The sequence below is a fragment of the Penicillium samsonianum genome, assembly GCF_028829775.1.
Source record: "Penicillium samsonianum strain IBT 33392 chromosome Unknown utg000003l_segment0_segment0, whole genome shotgun sequence".
Taxonomy (NCBI): domain Eukaryota; kingdom Fungi; phylum Ascomycota; class Eurotiomycetes; order Eurotiales; family Aspergillaceae; genus Penicillium; species Penicillium samsonianum.
In genome coordinates, this window is record NW_026643261.1 from 3,261,089 (window position 1) to 3,281,537 (window position 20,449).

General features: G+C 48.1%; 9 protein-coding genes across 9 annotated transcripts; 3 read left to right on the forward strand and 6 right to left on the reverse strand.

The window, feature by feature from the left end:
* Positions 1–166: 166 nt before the first annotated feature.
* Positions 167–2,089, reverse strand: rex3 (putative RNA exonuclease Rex3; the record flags this gene model as incomplete). Its single annotated transcript, XM_057277555.1, has 1 exon — positions 167–2,089. The coding sequence occupies one exon, from the start codon at positions 2,087–2,089 to the stop codon at positions 167–169; it is 1,923 nt and encodes a 640-aa protein (XP_057137165.1).
* A 673-nt stretch (positions 2,090–2,762) lies between these two features.
* N7471_004837 (lipase ROG1 family protein) lies at positions 2,763–4,352 on the forward strand. Its single transcript, XM_057277556.1, has 2 exons — positions 2,763–2,892; positions 2,959–4,352. Exons 1-2 carry the CDS (start codon positions 2,825–2,827, stop codon positions 4,268–4,270), a joined length of 1,380 nt encoding a protein of 459 aa, XP_057137166.1. The 5' UTR covers positions 2,763–2,824; the 3' UTR covers positions 4,271–4,352.
* A 35-nt stretch (positions 4,353–4,387) lies between these two features.
* Positions 4,388–5,220, reverse strand: N7471_004838 (Translation elongation/initiation factor/Ribosomal beta-barrel; the record flags this gene model as incomplete). The annotated part of the gene is made up of 2 exons (XM_057277557.1): positions 4,388–5,164; positions 5,218–5,220. 2 exons carry the CDS (start codon positions 5,218–5,220, stop codon positions 4,388–4,390), a joined length of 780 nt encoding a protein of 259 aa, XP_057137167.1.
* Positions 5,221–5,692: 472 nt separating this feature from the next.
* On the reverse strand, positions 5,693–7,070 carry N7471_004839 (phosphatidyl synthase; the record flags this gene model as incomplete). Its single annotated transcript, XM_057277558.1, has 2 exons — positions 5,693–6,638; positions 6,736–7,070. 2 exons carry the CDS (start codon positions 7,068–7,070, stop codon positions 5,693–5,695), a joined length of 1,281 nt encoding a protein of 426 aa, XP_057137168.1.
* Positions 7,071–9,255: 2,185 nt separating this feature from the next.
* On the reverse strand, positions 9,256–10,933 carry N7471_004840 (uncharacterized protein; the record flags this gene model as incomplete). The annotated part of the gene is made up of 2 exons (XM_057277559.1): positions 9,256–10,247; positions 10,300–10,933. The coding sequence occupies 2 exons, from the start codon at positions 10,931–10,933 to the stop codon at positions 9,256–9,258; spliced, it is 1,626 nt and encodes a 541-aa protein (XP_057137169.1).
* Positions 10,934–11,382: 449 nt separating this feature from the next.
* Positions 11,383–13,329, reverse strand: N7471_004841 (uncharacterized protein; the record flags this gene model as incomplete). The annotated part of the gene is made up of 1 exon (XM_057277560.1): positions 11,383–13,329. The coding sequence occupies one exon, from the start codon at positions 13,327–13,329 to the stop codon at positions 11,383–11,385; it is 1,947 nt and encodes a 648-aa protein (XP_057137170.1).
* Positions 13,330–14,401: 1,072 nt separating this feature from the next.
* On the reverse strand, positions 14,402–15,352 carry N7471_004842 (YqaE/Pmp3 family membrane protein). The gene is made up of 3 exons (XM_057277561.1): positions 15,267–15,352; positions 14,926–15,060; positions 14,402–14,867 (listed from the first exon to the last, which is right to left on the reverse strand). The coding sequence occupies exons 1-3, from the start codon at positions 15,281–15,283 to the stop codon at positions 14,846–14,848; spliced, it is 174 nt and encodes a 57-aa protein (XP_057137171.1). The 5' UTR covers positions 15,284–15,352; the 3' UTR covers positions 14,402–14,845.
* Positions 15,353–17,463: 2,111 nt separating this feature from the next.
* On the forward strand, positions 17,464–19,070 carry N7471_004843 (uncharacterized protein; the record flags this gene model as incomplete). The annotated part of the gene is made up of 2 exons (XM_057277562.1): positions 17,464–17,643; positions 17,697–19,070. The coding sequence occupies 2 exons, from the start codon at positions 17,464–17,466 to the stop codon at positions 19,068–19,070; spliced, it is 1,554 nt and encodes a 517-aa protein (XP_057137172.1).
* A 299-nt stretch (positions 19,071–19,369) lies between these two features.
* N7471_004844 (H(+)-transporting V0 sector ATPase subunit c) lies at positions 19,370–20,319 on the forward strand (the record flags this gene model as incomplete). Its single annotated transcript, XM_057277563.1, has 6 exons — positions 19,370–19,386; positions 19,514–19,526; positions 19,657–19,786; positions 19,885–20,041; positions 20,093–20,196; positions 20,261–20,319. The coding sequence occupies 6 exons, from the start codon at positions 19,370–19,372 to the stop codon at positions 20,317–20,319; spliced, it is 480 nt and encodes a 159-aa protein (XP_057137173.1).
* Positions 20,320–20,449: the final 130 nt, after the last annotated feature.

The window sequence follows — 20,449 nt, forward strand, 5'->3', positions numbered from 1 at the left end:
CGAATAAAACTAAAAAAGTTTATACCCTCATTTTCTTCCTGGCATAACGTGTAATGATAATGTAGATTGTCGTCAGTTAAGTTCACATGCATGGGTATCTTATACAGAAAAGTAAAAAAACAAAAACAAAATACACAATATGGGAATGAGGAATACATATCCACGATTACCTGCTGGACTTTCTCTTCTGGACTGTTGTCCATGAAGATGTGAATGTTGATACTTGGCCATCCGGACCGAGCAACTTTCCCCCCTCGATTTTGTATCCCTTCTTCTTCAGCTCTTTCCATTTCTCGCCCACCTTCACTCTTACAAGATCACCTGTAGCAATTGAATCCTCCTTTGAGTCGTGCCCATTGTTCCCGACCTGGATGTCGCGGCCAAGGTGCCTTTGAACAAGGGCCTTGAGACTTATACGAATGGGGAGACCCTTGGGGTGGGGGTACAGGAGAACGGTGTCAACGACCGTAGGGTGGATGATACGGCAAGCGTTGAGGTCGTTGTCGATTGCATGACCGATAAGAGGTGTCTCAGGCTGGAGGAGCTTCAGAAGTAGGTCGCGCGCCTCTGCGGGTGACTGAACAAGTTGCAAGGGTGGGTTGGTTTTCTCTTTCTCATCTGCTGACGGTGGATGTATGTTGGGTATTGGAGTGCCGTATGGGCTGGCAGAAGCATAGTGTTGTGGCGTGACACCAGAAAAGCGTGTGTTGAGATCTAATACCTCACCCATAGGCCGGACCAGCACATCAAGGAGATCACAGCCTTTAGGCCAGCTGACTGCGGTAAGACGAATCAGTTCGAGACCCAATGTCGTGTAGCCCATCTCGCAATCAATAGAGACCGGCCCCAAGGGTCCTTTTCCTGGCTGAGATGGGGTTGTCTGGAACTGGAGGATGGATGCAAGCCGCTTGGTCTCCGAGACCTTGAACACATGTGTCTCGGCTCTGGTGCAGCCGGTAGACGTTCCCAGGGCTTCGCTGCAGCAGGGGAAGTATGGCTGGGAGGGACCAGTGACATGGTCTGTTTTCTTGCGCTGAGGATAAACGGGCCGTCCTGGATGATAGTCACAGTAGCCACCGCTGGTCAGGGTACCATCTTCGCGACGACCTGGGAATACCTGGAATCGTTGTCCGCACCTATCACACTTCTCCCAGCCCTTGGATTCATCAACACCTCTCTTGGCGGTTTCTATATCTGCATTTGTGGGCTGCTTTGTGACATATCCATGTCCTTCGAGGCCAGTGAGGGGGGTGACTAGCTGGGATACAACTGCGATTTCTTCAGCGGTGGTGAGGCCTGTGTTGATAGGCCTGGGAATCGCCTGCGGCTTCTGAACGGGGTTTATCTTATAATATCGCGCATTCAGATGGGACATCACCTCCTTGGCCCATTCGTCAATGCCCATCTTTGTAACTTTCACAATTCGAAGTTTGATAACATTGCCGTAAACACTTGGACTGTCCCTCGCGAATTTCTCTTCCTCGTCCAGGGCCATTGTGATGAGTTCGTCGGGGGTTAGGACAAAACATCTATTCGAGTTATGCTTGTCTTTTCGTAGCCTTTCATTGAGGGCAGTCATGGCGGAGTGCAGCTTCTGGAGAATGGCAGTCCGACTGCCATGAGTGGCCGGTGCATGGGCAAGCATGCGAGGATTCAAAGTTTCTTTTGGAGCTGTGCGAGGAGGAAGTTGTGATGAAGACCCAGCGGATGTGGTATTAGTGCGCTTTGCAGGCTCGTTCCCTGAAGGCTTTGGTGGGCCATGGCTTGAGGTAGGCTGGGCGATTTCTTGAGCTCTTGGGGTATCTTGTGTATTTTGATTTTGCTTGGCGGCGACTGGTTTTGATGAGCGCCGCCCCATTTCGAGCGATGATTCTTTCAAGCTGTGAGATGGGATGGACCCCGGCAACTGTGTGTTTTCCACTTTGGCCCGTTTGGAAGGAGGACCGGCGTCACCTGACGCTGGAATATTTGAACGCCGAGCCTCAGCTGAGGTCGGCTTATTATCATGAGAGAATATGCATTTCAACAGAGTGCAATCCTTGCCTTGCGGGCATAAAATTGCCCCAAAAAGTCCGAGCGATGTGAACATGATGATGACCAGATGAGAAGACAGGTTAAGATGTAAATATCAAGGTCTCGAATGCAGGAGCTAGTCAAGTCGATCACAATTTTTAGAAGTAATAACGAATATGTATAGCTATCGTGGCCCATCGACCCTTTCGTGTTTGTTTTTGTGCACCGACTAGACCGAAACGAATATTGCAGGTAACGCTACCGCATCGCTCAGCACTTGCTTGTGGCGAAGACCATTGAAAACAAGCCAAAGTGCGTTATTCTGAACAAAGCAACTGGATCTCAAGATATAAAGTAGATTTGAAGGGATTAAGAGATCAGATTGACATCACCAAAGGACGACATTATTCCAAGGTTAGAGCTGTTCAGTAAAGTGATAAGTCAAGGATGCAAAGAAGACAAACATGTAGTGCCTGATATTGCAGGCATAAACCACCTGGTGGAGTGGCATCCATTTGTTCATCTGATCCATTGATATATTTCCTGTTGACTCGAAGCTTTGCTCGATGCTAGAAAGACCGTCTGGATTTTCATTGGCAGAATTGATAATCTCCTGTAAGAATGAACACATACAGCCCTAGATATCTACATATGTACTCCGTAGTTATGTTGTATTTCCTGCACGGAAGTCCCTTATCGCCGATAGCTCCAGGCTGACGCAGATGCGCGGCCTTCGGGTGAATAGACATCCGGATTGTGAAATAAGGCTCCTTTTTCTTCTTTTCCCCTGGAATCAGTTCCATTCTCAAAGATGGAATCAACAAGCGGAACAATGCCAGATACTTCAAAAGCCGACCACCTCTGTGTTTTGGTTCACGGGTACACTGCTTTCCCCTTCTCAATGACGTATTGACGAGCCCGCTAATGCGACAAATCTCCCAATAGACTTTGGGGAAACCCTTCGCACCTTGATTATATCGCATCCGCTCTGAAAGACAGATATGGCGGCGACGACCTCTACATCCTCTGCCCAAAAACAAATAGCGGCAACTATACCTACGACGGAATCGAGTTGGGCGGAGAACGAATTGTGCACGAGGTCGAGGAGACGCTTGAATCCCTAGCCGAGAAGGGACAAAAGATTACAAAAATCAGTGTGGTTGGATACTCGCTTGGTGGTCTGCTCGCGCGCTATGCGATCGGCTTGCTTAATGCACGGGGTTGGCTGGATAAGCTGGAACCCATGAACTTCACGACCTTTGCCACGCCACATGTTGGAGTGAGAGCCCCACTGAAAGGTTACAAAGATCAGATTTTCAATGTTCTAGGGCCGAGGACGATTTCTGCATCTGGCCGCCAAATGTGGCTGATCGATTCCTTCCGAGATACTGGACGGCCACTTCTCAGTGTTTTGGCTGATCCCGAGAGCATCTTCATAACTGGACTGAAGAAGTTCCGGAAGCGGAGTGTTTATGCGAATATCGTCAATGACCGCTCAGTTCTCTTCTATACATCTGGTCTCTCTAAAGTGGACCCATTCCGGGATCTGGAAGACGTGAATATCAACTACGTCAAGGGTTATGAAGATGTTATTATCGATCCCGACCTTCACGTGCTTCCACCGGCGAAAAGAAAACCTGGAACTCCAGCAGCCCGATTCTGGAAGAAATTAAAATCAGTGACCTTTTGGATACCTCTGTCACTCTTGCTCATTGTTCTCGCGCCTCTGGCTTCTACGCTCTTCTTGATAAATGCCGGGATCCAAACGTGTCGCAGTTCAAAGCGCATTCGTATGCATGAAGTTGGCGAAAACGGCGAGCGCTTCGGAAGATACAGAGTACCGGTTTTGATCCAAGATGTTCAGCATGTCGTGGAACAGGCCTTCGAGAACGTCACTGCTATACAAGACCCAGCTTATTTGTCCAGCAGCGATACTGAAGTGTCTGATGCGACGCCTGAGAAGCCCGCTAGATCGTCTGTCTCGAAGTCTGCGCAAAACGATGCCGGCACTGAGTCTGCATCGGCTAGACGTTCATCAACAACGGAGGTTTCGACACATTATCCTAAGCTTGCATTGACTCACGAACAATTTGGCATAATTGATTCCCTCAACGCTGTGGGAATTCGGAAATATCCCGTCCACATTCAGAAGCACCACCACAGCCACGCAGCTATAATCGTCCGGGTCGAGAAGGATGGGTTCCGCGAGGGCAAGATTGTGATGAAACATTGGCTAGACAATGAGTTCGCCTTGTGATTTTGTGATTAAACATAAAGCCTTTCTCGAGCGTTAGAGCATGTATTTATAGTCTCCACATCCCACTGACTGATTCCCGAACATTACTATAAATGACCATAATGAGAAAATTCAAAGCTATGCCTTAATCCCCGGAGAGATATCGTAAGACACCCGGCTAATTCCCTTTTGACGACTGATCTTGCGGATTACAACAGACCCAACCAAGCTCGTCCTCGCAACATGAGTACCACCACAAGGATTGTGATCCAGCCCACCTATACTCGCAATCCGGGTGCGACAATCTTCAGCACCCTCCCTATCCCCAACCTGCGCGACACCCTGAAGCCAGGAAATGAGAATGGGCAGATCCAGCCGTACAAGCTCATCCACCTTCTCCTGGATGACCGGCTTGTGCTCGTTATACAACAACCCCTCATACTCCATAGAAGCCTCCCTCGGGAAATGATTCGCCTTGACTTTTTTCTTATCTGGCATCAGAAGCTGCATGGCCAGTCCAACGATGTGACCAGCTGTATGAAGCCGGGAATGATAGTTGCGTTTTGAGTCATCGACCTTCTGCACGACAGGTTGGCCCGCGACGAAGGAAGAGGTGGGGTTTAGGAATTTTCCAAAATGCAGAAACCGTCCATCGGGCGTCTTGCGTACCAGCGAGACTTCAAACGTGGGATCTTGGTCTACTGGTCCAATTGCGCCGGTGTCGCTGGGCTGTCCGCCGCCCTGTGCGTAAAAGATAGTCTGGCGCATGGTGATGGCGCTATCTTCCGCGGCCACATTTTGGGCTAAGCTTTTTTCTTCTTCGGAGAGTGAGGGTATTGACTGAGAGGATAGAACCTCCGTGGTCAATGTCCGCAGCGTGGCATCATCGAGATACACTGCCTCTGTTCTTGCGACCTGGGTTGCCGCATTAGTGATGGCATATCGGGTCGAAGCCGGAGAATTCGTACCATTATTATTACCTGGTGTTGCTTTTACGCCAAGGAATATCCTGGATATGTATACTGCTCAGGGAGAGAAGTTCTGTTTGTATGAGAGGACTTTCCCGTATGGTGGGTCATGTCAACCACAGGGCGGAATGCCTCAATATTCAGGCTTCCAATATCATATCCTGTCATGGATATCGATACTACGTATTATTTTATATTTATATCATTAATTTGAAACGTTTCTTTATCATTGATCATTGTGAAATCCATTTAAGGGTTCCGGTAGTACTATGTAGGGAAGATATCTAACCCATATTGGGATTGTATGTGTAAAAAAAACCTGTGCCATGAATCGCAACAAAATGCACCAAGAGAACTGGGAATCATATCAGAACAGGTCGTGAAGAAAACGTAGGAATGGACTAGATTGAGGACGCGAAACCGGCTGTCGAGGAAACGCATGAGTGAAAGAAGATCACGTCATACCGAGATCTGCTTATTTGGGAACTTCTTCGCTGGTTTCAAAGTCGAGCTCGGAAACAGTTATGCCTTTGGAAGTCTTTCGGTGCTCGCGCTCAATAGCAAATTTGACGGCATCAAAAACATTATCGCATATCTTCCTGGGTGGATAGCGTGAGACAGCACCATCCTGGTAGACTCCAGTCTTAACCAAGATTGAGAACCAGTCATTTTCCGTGGTCTCGTTGAATTCATTTGTGCCACGGATGTCGGACTCCGGAGTATCGCCGATGAAGTACACGGTAGATGGAGACCTGTCGATGCCGCACGACTCCTTTCGCCACTTCTGCAAAAGCCGGGTGGCAAATGCATAGGTTCCGAGCTGCGGCTTACCGAAGGCGATAGTGTTCAGGTCTTTGCCGGTGATAGCCGTGTAAACGGCCTCGAGGGAAGCGCGCAGCGCGCCCATTCCAAGACGTGAGTGTTCATGCGATGTTGACCAAACCACATCGGTGTGCGAGAAGAAGACCGGTGGACCTTCGGTGAAGGTCTCCGACCGTGTATTCAACCAGCCGTCTTTGGTCATGAGGCAGTCCAAAATGATTTGCTGGTCGCCGGCCCAGTCGCGACTATCTGCAAAGACGAAGATTGCTTCGATGCGGACCTTGTCTAGATCGAGTAGTCGGGAGTTTTCGTGCTCCTCATCCGTCAACGTTCGGAACGGCGTAGTATCGTGTCTCGTCTTGATGATATCTCCGGGGGTGATAACATCCTTGAATCCGTATCCTTCAGCCACGTCCCGGCATTTCTCACCCTCGCCACCAACCACTAGAACGGTGTGGTATCGCTCTGTCATTTCGCGCATGGGCGTGTGGCCACAAATAAACTGGCCAGGGTCGACTTCCAGGTCGAGTTGTCTGCTGAGATCGAGGCATCGCTCTTTCTCTGTCTTTCCGCCGCCGTTGGTCAAGAAAATGTAAGGACTAGGATATGTTAGATTTGAATTCTTCTTCTATTTGGCAATTGTTACCCCTCACCTCGGGGTGAGGGGAAACATGGAATAACAGGGAAAATACTTACACTCTGACTCCGTAGGGGTTTTCACCGTTGATATACTTCATGGCATCAACGGCTTCAGGGATGGGCTCGCCGCCCTTGATGAGAACGCCATCGATGTCGAAGGCTAGTGCAAAATCATCACTAGTAACCTTAGGAGGGTTTGGCATAGGTGTGTTGATTGGTGAAGCATCCTCAGATGAGACTTGTTGGTTGGCCATATTGGATTTGAAGATATGGTCAGAAGTGAAAGTCATCAAATGCTTAGGGACGACAACGTTGGGGCCATAGAGATCCCGAGCGGTGTCCAGGTCGAGTCGGACCCTTTGAGTTCCTAACCTATTTGTGGTTGTGGCCATTGTGAAAGATGAAAGGTGTGGGGCGGCGGGTACAATGACGATGGTGATCGCTGCCTTGATGTGTATAAATTACTTCTGTCAAATTTCTTACAAAGGGTCACACAAGCTATTCCGATCCCTGCACCTGGATGTGCGCTGGATGTGCGCTGGATGTATGCTTGTGCAGGCTGCAAAGTCAAAGAGGCAGACAGAGTAATGCAAATTGAATCGGCATGAGTTACTATGTAGAGTAGATGGAGCATGTGGGGGGAAACCAAGGGCCATTAATATAGCAGGCCTCCAAGGGGTTTTACATCATCGACCCTTTTACCCCAAGAGAATGGGGTCTTTGTTGAGGCTCAGACCTCGTCATTGTACAAGTTTTCTGGGTTAAAACAAAAAATAAAGTAAGTGATTGTCGATCCACAACGACACATCCTTGGCGCATGAAACCTGTCCAGGTGGGCTACAAGTCGGGTTGATGACGCTGATTTGATAAGACGCGCTTCGGATTTAAAAAGTGGAATTTCTGGCAGGTTGAGGGCAGAGGATTGCACGTTCCGCGAATCAGAACCAATGATGACGGTAGGATTTGGCACGATTTGACAAGATCGGACCGCTTCAAGCCTTTTTGCTTTGCTTTAGGTGTAGAAGCGCCTCTTCAATTCTTCGGCGGTATCGCGTATTTCGAATCTGACCTCGGGACCTTTCGAGGGAGTCAAAGTATCTGTATCCACGGTAGGCCATTGACGTCATAACCCCTGGATTTTATTCTCGCCTAGGAACGGAAATCAAAACCAGCAAATTAACATGGGTCTATGCCCTATACCGTATGAAGTGGTGTGGAAAGAAGAATAGGGCCTAGACTGGGTATGTTAGCGCCATATGCTGGCCGAAACTACCTCGGACTAAGGAATGCAAGCCATAACCAAAGGTCGCAGGTTGGATAAAGTGCCCTATGCAATGTCTTTATTAATACGCATCAAATATAGTAACAAGTAGGCGCCAAGAGCAGAAACCCTAGTCTTGCTATTTTGAATGCTCAGCGCGATGAACACTTTGATGCCCTAAACTTGGTCTAATGAACTCGTGATAATATGCAGGGATACCTGTCAGACTTGGTCAGAGCGTCACTATGCATGCATACTGTAAACTAATCAAAAGATCCTGCGGACTGCAAGCTTGCGAGTCTCTTTAGGCGATGGCGGATTCAGTCCTTGATCAAGGGATATAAGGTGGACCAGGCGTATTCTAGAGCGCCATACGAGGTTATCCGTAGCAGCTCAGTGTACGGGATCTTGCACCGGGCTGATTTGTATGGAGAAGAAAGGAAGCTGAATTGTTGTCTTTTAGCTTGGGTCCGAGCACAGTCTGTGCACATAGATTGTGGAGGAATGGTCATGATCGCCGTAGACAGGCGAGTGTTGTTGGATTGAGATGAGTCCGAGCCTAAGTTGGAAGTTGTTTCACAGGCCAAATCGAAAACCTATGTTTCCTGCCAAATGTTTGGTTGCCTGGGTAGGTGTTGGAACAAAGCTCTTGACAAGGGGCCTAGGAGTCTCAGAAATAGGCGGAAGAGATCTTGATCCAGAGATGTATTTGCCAACACATGAATATCACGATCGACAGAATCTGGGGAAGAACCCTGCCGGCTTCTCCACTGGGCTGCTTTTATGTTACATTGTATAGTTCTTACCCTCTTGGAGATCTTTATCTTATGCTATCTACACAGTTAATAGAAATGTCCATGGGACCAGTCACATCTTCTTCTGTTACTACAGCCACAAGAAACTCATTGGCAGGTAGCTATGTAGGTCTTTGGTGCAAGTCCTTGGGCCCCATATGGATTATTTCAGTGCTGGATGAAATAACCTCAGTAGAATCTCGGAGTAGAAATCAAAAAGGCAAGAACGAAAATACAACATCCGTCAATGTGTTGAGAGGACAAGAGAGAGAGAGAGAGAGATCTACAGACGAACAGCCTGAACAAAGGAATCCTAGATCAAGAAGGTCTCCACAAAGAATTCCAAGTGGGACTCCTCTGGAAGATATACTGAATTTATTATACTTTGATTCAGTTTGTAAGAGGACTTCTGAACTGTTTAGTTAGTTCCACACAGAAGAATGTTATGGAAATCCCGTGAGAAATATCACAATCAAATTACGAGGGATAAATCGGACCCGGTAGTCATACTAAATAAAGCCTTCAAGCCGAGACGTCAGATCCAGACTGCTCCGCAAGGTCATCCATAAGAGCATCAAGAGCCATTTCATCATCGATATCGGCCCAATCATCAAAAAACACGTCCTCCTCTCCGAAGTCGTTTTCCTCCCAGGGAGGTGCCAGTCGTCTACGGGGATGGTAGAACATGCGATGATAAAATGACAGGCATTCGCAAGAACACACGTCGTATTTGGGCAGATCAAGAGGATAAGGAACAGAGGCCATAGACATCTCCACATTTAGCTCCGCAAACTTGCTTTTCCAAGTGTTGCCCTCCTGACATATCTCGGTTGCGGGGGGGTTGAACTTGTTTTCATTGATTGATGGAAGGTGCTCCATGATTTCCGGTACCTCGCAGGTAAAGCGACGCAGGTTTGGGAGCTTTTCTTCTTTTACCATCTCGTAGATAGCCGAAGGAAGCCAGGCCTTCACTTCATCGTATCGTATCGTAAGACTTTCGAGGCTCGGCGGGAGAATATCATCCAGAGGATCCAGTTCTAGGCATTCCCTCCCTGTAAGGGTGGCGAGGGTTGTTGTGAGATGCTTGAGGCGGACTAGTTCACCAAAGTCTGTCTCCTCATCACCTCCCCAGTAAAGATCGTAATCTATGTATTCCAGGGAACTGGCGTGTTCGAGCACCGATTGAATGTAACATTGGGTTTCTCCTTCATGGTCTAGCATCTCCTGTGACCTAGGACCTCTAAATGTGAACCGCTTCAAGGCTTTTGGATACTCGAGCGCTGTTTGGAGGTCAAACGGGTCTATGACGCAGTTCAAAAGGGTCAGTTCCTCCAGAGGGGATGTAGATAATTTCGAAGGTATAGGGCTAGATTGGGACATTTGACAAGTAGCGCCAGTGATACAGAGCTTTCGTAAGCCTGGATGATAGAAGAGTGCTTCGTTGAAAATTGGTAGGCATCTGCCGTCCATCTTAGGATTGTGCTCGTTATGATCATAGTCGCTTCCGATGTGACCTGATAACATTAGATTTTCGATTCAGTGGAGAGAGTCAGTTATCAGACTCACAAACGCGCAGAGCGGGCAGCCCCGGTGGGTTTTGAAGAGAAGCGTGCCAGAACAAAGTTTCGGCCGCGCTGTCTCGCATGAGAGTCAGCTCGTGATCTGGAGGACTGAACGACGATTCTCCTGAAGGTCCATATCCCAACTCTCGATACTCTTTGACGCTCCCTGATTCAGAGCCAATCCTTTTCACCCATTGCAACATGGCGTCATCTCTGGCATGTGTACTAGCCCACCGAGTAGAATCAAAGGGCCTGGGATTTTTTCTCAAACTCAAGTTCTCCAGATTCGGCAAAGTCACAGCCATCTTGTAGAACTTGAGATGACGGTGAGACCAGAATTCTGACCCAGCATCTTGCTTGTGTCGAATTTCATGAATAAATGGTGCTAACTCTGGACGCTTCTCTATCGTGAGAGCAAGACGAGCACCGCTTTCTGAATTGAACAGGCGTACGGGTTTGTTGTAGAGCTGGGGATCAATTCTAGAATAAAGCGCGGGGCATGTTTGAGCAAGTCGGCTCAGATGTTGGGCAGATTCTTCATCATGTAGGTATTCAATGATGATATCCCAGAGTTCCAGCGGAAAGACGGGCAGTAATGTGGATCTCTGGAGGAATGTTCGCTCCGTTGGAGTGGCCATTGAGGATGAACCAACAGTACGAATGATATTGAAATCCGAACACAGCTCGGAAGATAATGTAAAAAGACGAGGATGTCCACGGGTGATGGATTTTCTACTCCTTTGGGCGGGACCCCAGCTTCTTATCTAAGCCCCGCCAAATACCCGTGGACTCCAGGCTTGTACGCTTGACGCGTTTTCGCCCTTTTTTTTTGAAAGCTGGATAGAAACATAATTGAAGAAAACTAAGAAAGAAGCAATTAATACGAGGAAGCCAAGCCAATCTTCAATGCAGGTTATCGAATTTCTATACAATTCAAATGTTGGATGTTCTCATGCAATACAAACGAAATTCAAAAATTCAAAGCTCTCCACCCATATGAAAGGAACATGGTAATATACAACAAAAGCAAACTCTCATGATGGCATAAATCCCAGATCATACAGTCCCATCAAGAAAAAAAAATCTACTAATCAACACGAAGAATCAAATCATCGCCCCTCCTCGATGGCGTCAAATTCCGACTAGTTGGAGAAACCCGATTTGACACAGCGCCAACCTTCTTCTTCGGACTATCAGGATAATGCACAGCACCTGGAAACATATCTGAAGGATACGGCAGTTCCCCAGACGGTTCCCGGGACTTCGGCGGCGCGAGGGCGCGTCCACGCTCCAGCCACAGGTCATCGGGGCAGTATGGCGCTACGACTTCGCTAGGCGGTCGTGGACTGTTGCGGATCTGGACACGTTTGATGTCGTTTCCACGTATGATCCGCGGCCTGGATACTATCTCCGAGCCTGGAGGGAGGGTTGATGATGATGATGGGGCGGGGCAGGCTTGAGGCGCGTGTCGTCCCGGTGACAGGCTGCGGTTCTGAGGTTGGACATGGGGGGTGTTGACGGGGGCGGCGAGGAGGATGTTTCGGTTTATGGAGGAGTAGGAGGGTTGTGAAGTTTCGGAGATTTCGTTGGGTGCAGCGCTACTGTCTGATGAGGAGGTTCTGAAGGCTGTATTGGGATTGAATGGGGGTGCTAGGGCACTTCGGGCCCCAGATCTTCGTTTGTAGTTGCCTGTTGGGAATTCCTTTTTGAATGCGCGTGGATTGGCTGGCAGCCCTGCGAGTTTCGGCTGGATACCTGGCCTTGGGGAGTTGTTTTGCATCATTCCTGCTGCCGCTGCTGCTGCTGCCGCCGCTGCATGTTGACTTTCGTCTTCTTCAAAGAGAGTCTCTCCACTAGGTGGCCGATGACTCCACTTCAACGGCTTTGGATATAGTCCAGCTGTAGGATCTGGGAGTAGTCGTGCTACGCTGTGCTGTGACGATTGTGTCCGGGGCGAAGTTTCCCAGTCCGAATCGGAGCTAATAGCAAACCCTATTCGTTCTTGGTCTTTAGGTTCTTTGCTCTGGCCCAAGTGATGTACCGTGGCGGATTGCGGTGAGTATCGTGATAGTGGTTGAACGCTTTCCATTGAATGGAAAGTACGTGGCCGCTGTAACATTGTCTCGCGGTCACTAGTTGAGTGGTATGAAGACCCTAGACCCAAACCTTCTGTTGGGAGTCGTGGCATGGGTTTCAAAAAATCAGAAGGCTCAGACATGGCGCCTCCAATCTCGAAAATGTGTGGCGCTGTCTGTTCCCGCTGTTTTCGTCGCCATCTCTTGCAGCAGAAAAACACAGCAACACCGATGATGAAAGACCCTGCCACACCTGATGCTACTGACATCCCAATGATCGCCGCTGGAGTGATACCATGATCACCTTTCTTATTCGTATCTTCGGAAGAGTCACTGGAAATTTGTCCGGTAGAGGATGTTGGTTCCACTTGAGAACCTGAAGATGAAGAAGCATCATAGAATGTGATTTCAGAGGTTTGACTGGAGGTGGTTGACGTCGGTGTTGACGTCGGTGTCGATGCCGATGTCGCTGTAGATTTTGTCGCAGAGGCCTCCGAAGTGTGTTCAGTTGTCGAAATGGAGCTAGTTGATGTTGTCTCTGTGGTCGTTTTTGCATCACTCGCCTCTGTGGTACTCGTATCAGAAAAGACGGTCGCGGTAATCGTCTGGTGTGTTTTCGGAAGGGCTTCAGATACCGAGTCGCATATGTGATAAGCCTTTGACTTTGCGATAACTGTCTGTGAGCATACAGACAGAACACAGCTCAAAGCCGCTTCCCCCAAGGTCAAGCTACTAGTTGTCTTGGTGCGGCAAAGGCACTTGATATTGGAAGGTGACGTGCATTCCATGGGTGTGTATTCGGACTTGATGAAGCTATCAACGCAGTCCTTAGCACAATCCGGGACCATGTCATATAGAGCTGAGTTTGATGCATCGCTGGAGGTATCTTCAGCAGCAGAGCAGAGTGCGAGTAAGAGGAGGATCGCGATGAGTATCCTGTGGATAGGAAGGAGGAGCATTCTGCGGTAGCCCTATACACGTTTACCATGAGCGACGATCTATCATGTACGCTTCTCCCATTAACTAACCTTGTATATTCCTGCATGGGAGTGATTACCCGTGAAACCTTGTACATGTGGTTACCATAGTTGGTAGATGTGTCTGCGAATTGAATAGCAAATGGCGTGAAGGTAGCAAAACAAGTATACAAAGCCAAGAAGAAGTAAATGCCAAACAAACAGCCAAAAGAGGGACTCCAATCTAGTTAAACACGAAGGCAGAGCGCGACATCATTCTAGGCGCGAGGCAAAACTGTCCATGACGCCCATTGACCGTTGGGGTCAAGTATCTGCATTTCGACATCATTCTGAAACACAGTGCTTGAGGCTGTGTATGTATAGGCGCTAGAGTGAAACCGCATGATATTTGAAATAGTAAGATCCCCCAAGAGACGAATCGCTGTAGTGGTAAAGCGCCCTGTCCGGATGGGGGGCCCAGTAAGCGGCTCCGATACGCGCCGGGCCATCGAAAGCGCTTAGGCTGCAGAACGAGTTGTGGATGGCGCCGGGCTAGGTTTCAGATTTCTCAAACTAAACTTAGTGGATAAGTGACTGGGAACTGTTGTTTTGGGCAATTCAATGCTGTGCTCTGTACAGCGTTGTGGTTGGTTTCGCTTTAGTTGCAGGTTACCCGCCTGACGATGATTTATTTAAGGGTTTCTGGAACACTTCGACTCGCTCAGAGATTCGGAAGCGCAATGATCTAAGTGGCCAAAATCACCTTCTTCCTGTCGCGTTACCTGTTTGATTTGTTTTCGGTAGTTGCTGATGGGCTACCCTGGTATGTCCTCGGAACAGTCTACGGAGCAGTTGCACCCGCCTCATGCAATGCTTTGCACTAATCAATCACTTGACCTATTTAAATGGAGACGTGGCTGAGGTCCACAAGACTCATTATGTTAGGAACAAATATTGTTTGGTTTGCTATTTTGCCAGTTACGAGGGATTCTAGGTACTGTATAGAGTACTCCGTACTTAACCATCCAATCTACAGGTTCTTTTGAGCTCTCCCTACGCACAAGGAACTCGGTGGTTTATAGTGAAAAGATTCTCATTCCCATGAATCATAAAAACTAGCCAACGGCGGGCATTGGTACGAAACAACGCAAAGTCGGACCGTATGAGCTGGTATCATTCATAACGAAAAAGCAAAAACCCGCAGTATCGAGCAAGACAAAGGAAAAGAAGCAAAATAAAACATAACCATGCGACCACACAAAATATTAGGGAATTATGGACATCATGTCGGACTCGCGTCGGACCCGATGCCAAGTGGTGGAGGCTGCATTAGGCTAGTCTCAACCGGACCTCCACGGAATCACGCTGACACCGACTCAGGATATTGAATCGCACCGACCCTTACTCAAAGCGTAAGACAAGAGCAAGGGCTGTGAAATTGGTCGCAGTGCATCGCTTTCCAAGGGATATTAGTCTTGGAAAGTCTTGAGTTGCGAAGGTGTGTGGAAGGTGGGTATCTCTAGTATTTGAAGATAATGTAGCTGCAATATGGTCAGTAGCTGTCGCGAGAGGTTGCAAATTCATCAAATAAACACATACATTGCGTGGATGACACCGGGGATCCATCCCAGAATAGTCAATAAGATGTTGATCAGGAAATCAGCACCACATCCGCGCTCCAGGAAGACACCCAGAGGAGGCAGGATAATGGCAAAGATGATCTTGCAGATGTCACTGTTGACAATATTAGCACACTGGACATAGTCTCACTTACAGGCAACAGCGCGACCTGGATGTCGGAGAATGAGAGTGACAGGGTAACAGGGTAACGGGGTAACGGAGTAACAGGGTGACAGGGTGACAGGATGACAGGGTGACAAGGTGACAGGGCGGAAGCTAGGACTGTAGAAGCCATAGCCCATAGACAATGGACAACTTACGAAGCGGTGAAAGGCATTTTGGGCAGATTTGATGGAGGTTTGAGATGTTAATGGGGAAATGGGAAGGAAAGTGGAGGGAGGGAAGTCTTAAAAGGAGAAGACAAGTGAGGTTGGGTCATTACATCATGGCCCACCTGTGGCTCATACCAAAAAGACAAAAAAAACCCTTGGAAAAACACTACCGTTTTGGCAGATCAAGGCACCAACAGGCTACAAATGTGGCTTAGACTTATGACCAAAGGGTGTTTTGTTTTGTTTTGTTTTGTTTTTGAGTTTTTCTTATGTATTTTAATTTTAACTTGGTCACTTCACTACAATATTTATTTCTGTCCAGAGTTGCCAAGAAATGATCTTCTGTGCTGGCGGCTGTGACAACTCCCCCCAAGGTTCTTCACCTATCCCGTTCATTCTTTTGCTCGCTGCCTGGAGGAAACTTGGCGCTGGGAACTAGCCTGCATTCCAATTTTCCATTTTCTGGTTTTTTATTTATTTTCTATATTTTGACTGTATATGTTGTACAGTACAGGGTTCTATCTTACCTACATGTACATTGTAATGTAGCTATGCGCCCATCCTGCAGTCTAAGTCTCATGATGGTGACGATCTCTACAAATACCGTCACTTCTAACTTTGGCGTGAATCTTTACTTGGTTAGGTGTGCCAAGTACTTGCTGTATTTTGTACAGTTTGTGGCGCCAAAACCCCCTACGTCGTGGCCAGACAGCTCAGCCCTATGATGGGCCCTTGCCCCCACCTGCCAAGGCGCCTGGTATCGGCATATGGTTGGCGTTTATATGACTTCACTGAAACAGAAAAGTGGCTGGGCACAATTGTTAGCGACACAACAAAGAGATAAGCATTGAGGCAGTCGACTATGTCGATGCGTTCTACGCCAAATTTAGAGGGAAAATTACTATTACTCATATTATACAGAGTGGTTAATAGACTGATCAAATCGGGCTTATACATCGTTTTCCAGCCAATTTCAACATCGTCTAACAAGGAGTTCCACTGCGGGATGTCTAGATCTGGCGCGACAGCCACAAACTCCGACCAAAACTGTTGCCAACCACCTTCCCCAATGTCATCGGTCAAGTCCCCACTTGCAGTGAGTCTAGTGTTTCGCGAGTCGCTACAAGTGGTTCTTTATTTCCTGCAAGAGACCCACCCTGCAGACTTGGTGTTTAGGGCCGCTGCTTTTGAAGTGTTGACAGCGGCGTCTGCATGTTCTTCTTAACCAGTGATCTAGATTCCCTTTCAATTTCTCCAGCGTCTTGTAAACGGCAAGCACCCTGGTCTTTTGAGCCTTAGCCTCTGGTATGCTAGGGACCTAGGGTTATATAATTTGCGTTCATATACTTCGGTTAGAAGATATAGGTACCTTTTGGGGGACCTCCCAAGAACGTCTTGGTATGTCCTGCCTATAAGTGCGCCAACGAGATATTCACTGAGGTAAAGCCTTGATGGCCGGGGCTGTAGCTGTTCGGTCTGTGCTAGTGGGAGCCGGTATTTGAAAAGCCCTCTGATCTCCGGGGCTCTCGGGGCTTTGTACAAAGTATTCACATTGGATATTCCTTTGCACACAGTTGATGCATGGCTGGGCTTGGTAACAGCGGCACTTTTTCTCTCGACAGGCTCAGCACGACAAGGACAGTCAGTACCATTGGGGTATGATTATAGTCGGACTGCCATGAATATCTCGCTTCATCGTCAATATTTTTTAATTTATCCAAGGCTTTGAACAAGAAAAGTCGGCCGCTTTTGGGGCCTTGCCATGTCTTTTTTGGAGGTCTTTTTCCATTGTCAGTTTTACAGCTAGAGATATGAAAATCCGGTAAAATGCATAAAATGTGCTAATGATTTTTCTCTGTATACATATGTAACCAAGGAATAATATATCCATGGATGGTCCGCAGTCTTCCGAGGCTCTTGTTTAAATGGGGTTAGCGTGCTACATGGAGGACTTCGTCACTATTTGCTTCGTAACAAGAATAAACTCAGCTCAACTTTGAACAAATCAATCCGAAGCTCATGTCAAGTATGTTGTGTTATAGTAACTAGTTAGTTATCCTATATTGTACATAGTGATCTCTCGGAGTGCGGTGAAAACAGATGTTCCGCTCCGCGACTGACCCACTATCCTCCGCAATGACTTTGGCGTTTTCCTAATTGGACCAGCTTTGACGTTGATATCTCAATGTCAATGAGATTCAAACAGATGAGGGTAGCCCTCAATCCCGGACGGCGGCAGCTTCTAGACTCATGCAAAGCCTCTAGAAGCCCCGGTCGTGCAAATAGATGGTACGCAACACAGAACCTGGCCAAAGGTGGGCGACCTTTTGCATACACTTGGCTCACAAAGACAGCAGAAGAGACAGTGAGCAAAATCAATCTTTCTACACTTTTGGAATTCAAGCTAAATAATGTAAGACCCCAGATGATATTTTGTCCAGTCTTCCTTCAGGGCCAGTGAGCCCAGCAGCTGCGCCTGCTTCTGTCCCTCTCCTCCTCGTCACCCCAAACTTCGCCCACTGGCTTGATTCCTCTAGCCCTTTCTTGTCGCAATTCCTCAGTCGCCTTTACGGCAACTCCCCAGGGAACGATACTCTCTATGCCGTTACAGCCGTGGTTGACGCACTCCCGAATACTACATCCGAAAGCCCAAATTTAAGCGAGTCTGAAGGGTTGTCGCTTCTGACAGTAGGGCAATCAGGTGTCCAGGCAAAGGCTGCACCACCCCGTCTCATTAGAAGCTCTGCCAGCGAGGAAACCAATCTCTTGTTTTCATTCCAAACCGAAGTGACTGGTCAAACCAGCAAGGGACCTGCGCATGAGATTGGATTGCGCCTGGCGAACACTATATTTGTGAATGGGAGAGAAACAACAATCTTTGGTACATGTTGGCTTTGGGATAAAACCTCAAACAGATATGCTTTGGACAATTCGATCGATTTCACAAGCTGCATGATTACAGCCACTTCCCAGGCTGTCGATACCGCATTGGAGTTGCCATTGCATCCAGTGACTGAACGACGAAGAGTCATGACTAGCATGGGAAACATTTTACGGCAACTAGCAAAATCGACGGATGCGACCTCGACGGACACAATTCCTGCTTCGTCGGAGCTCGAGAAGGAGCTTCCACGTTATATCGCAGAACATAATATCGTTGACCAGCGTGTATCCGTATGGGCACTTGTCGAGAAACCTGACTTGGAGGTGGCTGATTCAGGTTCAACTGCCCATGATCGCTTGATCCAATCTCTGCACCAAGGTGGGAAATTGCACCGTGTCATGAGCGGTGGAGGTGGATGGGGAAAGAAGCAAGGCCTTCTTTCGCTGGATCCCGAAGCCAGCTTCTCGGGGACTGCCAACCGAGACGATCTTGTCGCATTGAGTCATGTTTTTGATCCTGATACCGCACAGTTGGACACACTCCCTTCTATTGATAAAGGGATTACTGTAGATGATCTATCTCTACTTTCACAGGTTGCTACCGCAGGTGATTATATTCAGTTCTTTGTGTCGGTAGAACCGACTGGGGCACAGGTCAAAGTTTCGAGCAATCATGACTCGCAGGAAGAGCCTATCAGCTATCACTTTGGAATGGTAGCTGACTCCATGGAACTTGAGACACATGAAACGGATGAGGATAGCAATGGGATCATTTCTTTACCTCATACCTTTGGAGCATTGTCCGAGAAGGCGATTGCCTACTCGCAGCCCATCAAAGGAGAAATGATGTCGGAGTCTTCCACGAAGTTGAATATTCCAGGATCTCGAGTTGTCCTCGAAACTGTATAAACAAAATGATACATTTACAATAATGCAATACATAATCAACTGAACAAACCCACCACAGCTGGATCTATACATGTCACATAGTTATGCTGTAGTTGACTAGTCATTACCTGTCCCGGTGGATATGCCAAGACATTGCACGTGACCCAGAGAGGCCAGCATGTTTGCCGTCGACCTCCAAGCCTCTGGACTCTCCATCCTCCCCGACCGCATCCAACTGAGCTGCCGACCTCGGGTGTTTTTATTTCCTTTCAAAGCTCAAACTACTCTACGAGAACCTCGTCGGGTCGTCTTTCATCAAAATGGCAACTGAACTTTGGTAAGTCGTCAGCCAGACCTCTCTCCAGCCCCTGGGTGCTCGACAGCTTCCGATCGACACCTTGCTATCAAGCCCGTCATTCTACAGAATTTACGGATCAGCCTTGCTAACATTTGGATTTTGACAGCCCCGTCTATGCGGTGAGTCTTATTATATGCTAGATCCCGATACCCGAGCACGACCAAGCCAATCGCCCGTGTCTCGGCCCCTCCGCGTCATCCACCTGCTCACAATGCATTGGAATGATAACTGATATATTTCTTCCTTTAGCCCTTCTTCGGTGCGCTGGGCTGCACCTCCGCTATCGTTTTCACCTGCTTCGGTGCCGCATATGGAACTGCTAAGGCTGGTGTCGGAGTTTGCTCCATGGCCGTCCTCCGCCCCGACCTGATCGTTAAGAGTACGTCGATCTCATCAAGACCTCTGCCGATCTGGCAATGAGATATTCCTAGCGTCGCGCAAGGGAATATGGCAACAATTAGCTGACTCGGTTTCCAGATATTGTCCCCATTGTCATGGCGGGTATTATTGGTATCTACGGTCTTGTGGTATCAGTCCTGGTCGCCAACGACTTGACCCAGAAGCTTCCTCTCTACACTGGTTTCATCCAGCTCGGTGCTGGTCTGTCTGTTGGTCTGGCTGGTCTTGCTGCAGGGTAAGTTTGCGACTCATTGTTCTAGAACTTTGTTCCTAACTCGGATTGCAGTTTCGCTATTGGCATTGTTGGTGATGCGGGTGTTCGTGGAACGGCTCAACAGCCTAGACTATATGTCGGAATGATTCTGATTCTCATTTTCGCTGAAGTCTTGGGTAAGTCGTTGCTGCTCCCCATACCAATATGGATAATTGTGTCTAACCACTTCCCCCCTCGCAGGTCTGTACGGGTTGATCGTTGCCCTTCTCATGAACTCCCGCTCAAAAGGAGTCTGCTAAACGAAAGACCTCTCGCCGCATTCCGGGAATGGAACCTCAAATCGCCCCATGGACCGCACGCGATTCCTAGTTCATTCCCGGATGTGCATTCTCAACATTTCCCCGACGCAAACCAATGTGTCTCTTCGGC

Bases quoted from the DNA above. Each gene is read 5' to 3' on its own strand.
- N7471_004837 (XM_057277556.1), top strand. From the start codon at position 2,825: ATGGAATCAACAAGCGGAACAATGCCAGATACTTCAAAAGCCGACCAC. The intron at 2,893-2,958 runs GTACACTGCTTT...ATCTCCCAATAG, and splicing joins CTCTGTGTTTTGGTTCACGG to ACTTTGGGGAAACCCTTCGC.
- N7471_004842 (XM_057277561.1), bottom strand. The intron at 14,868-14,925 runs GTATGTGTTTAT...ACCATATTGCAG, and splicing joins CCCGGTGTCATCCACGCAAT to CTACATTATCTTCAAATACT.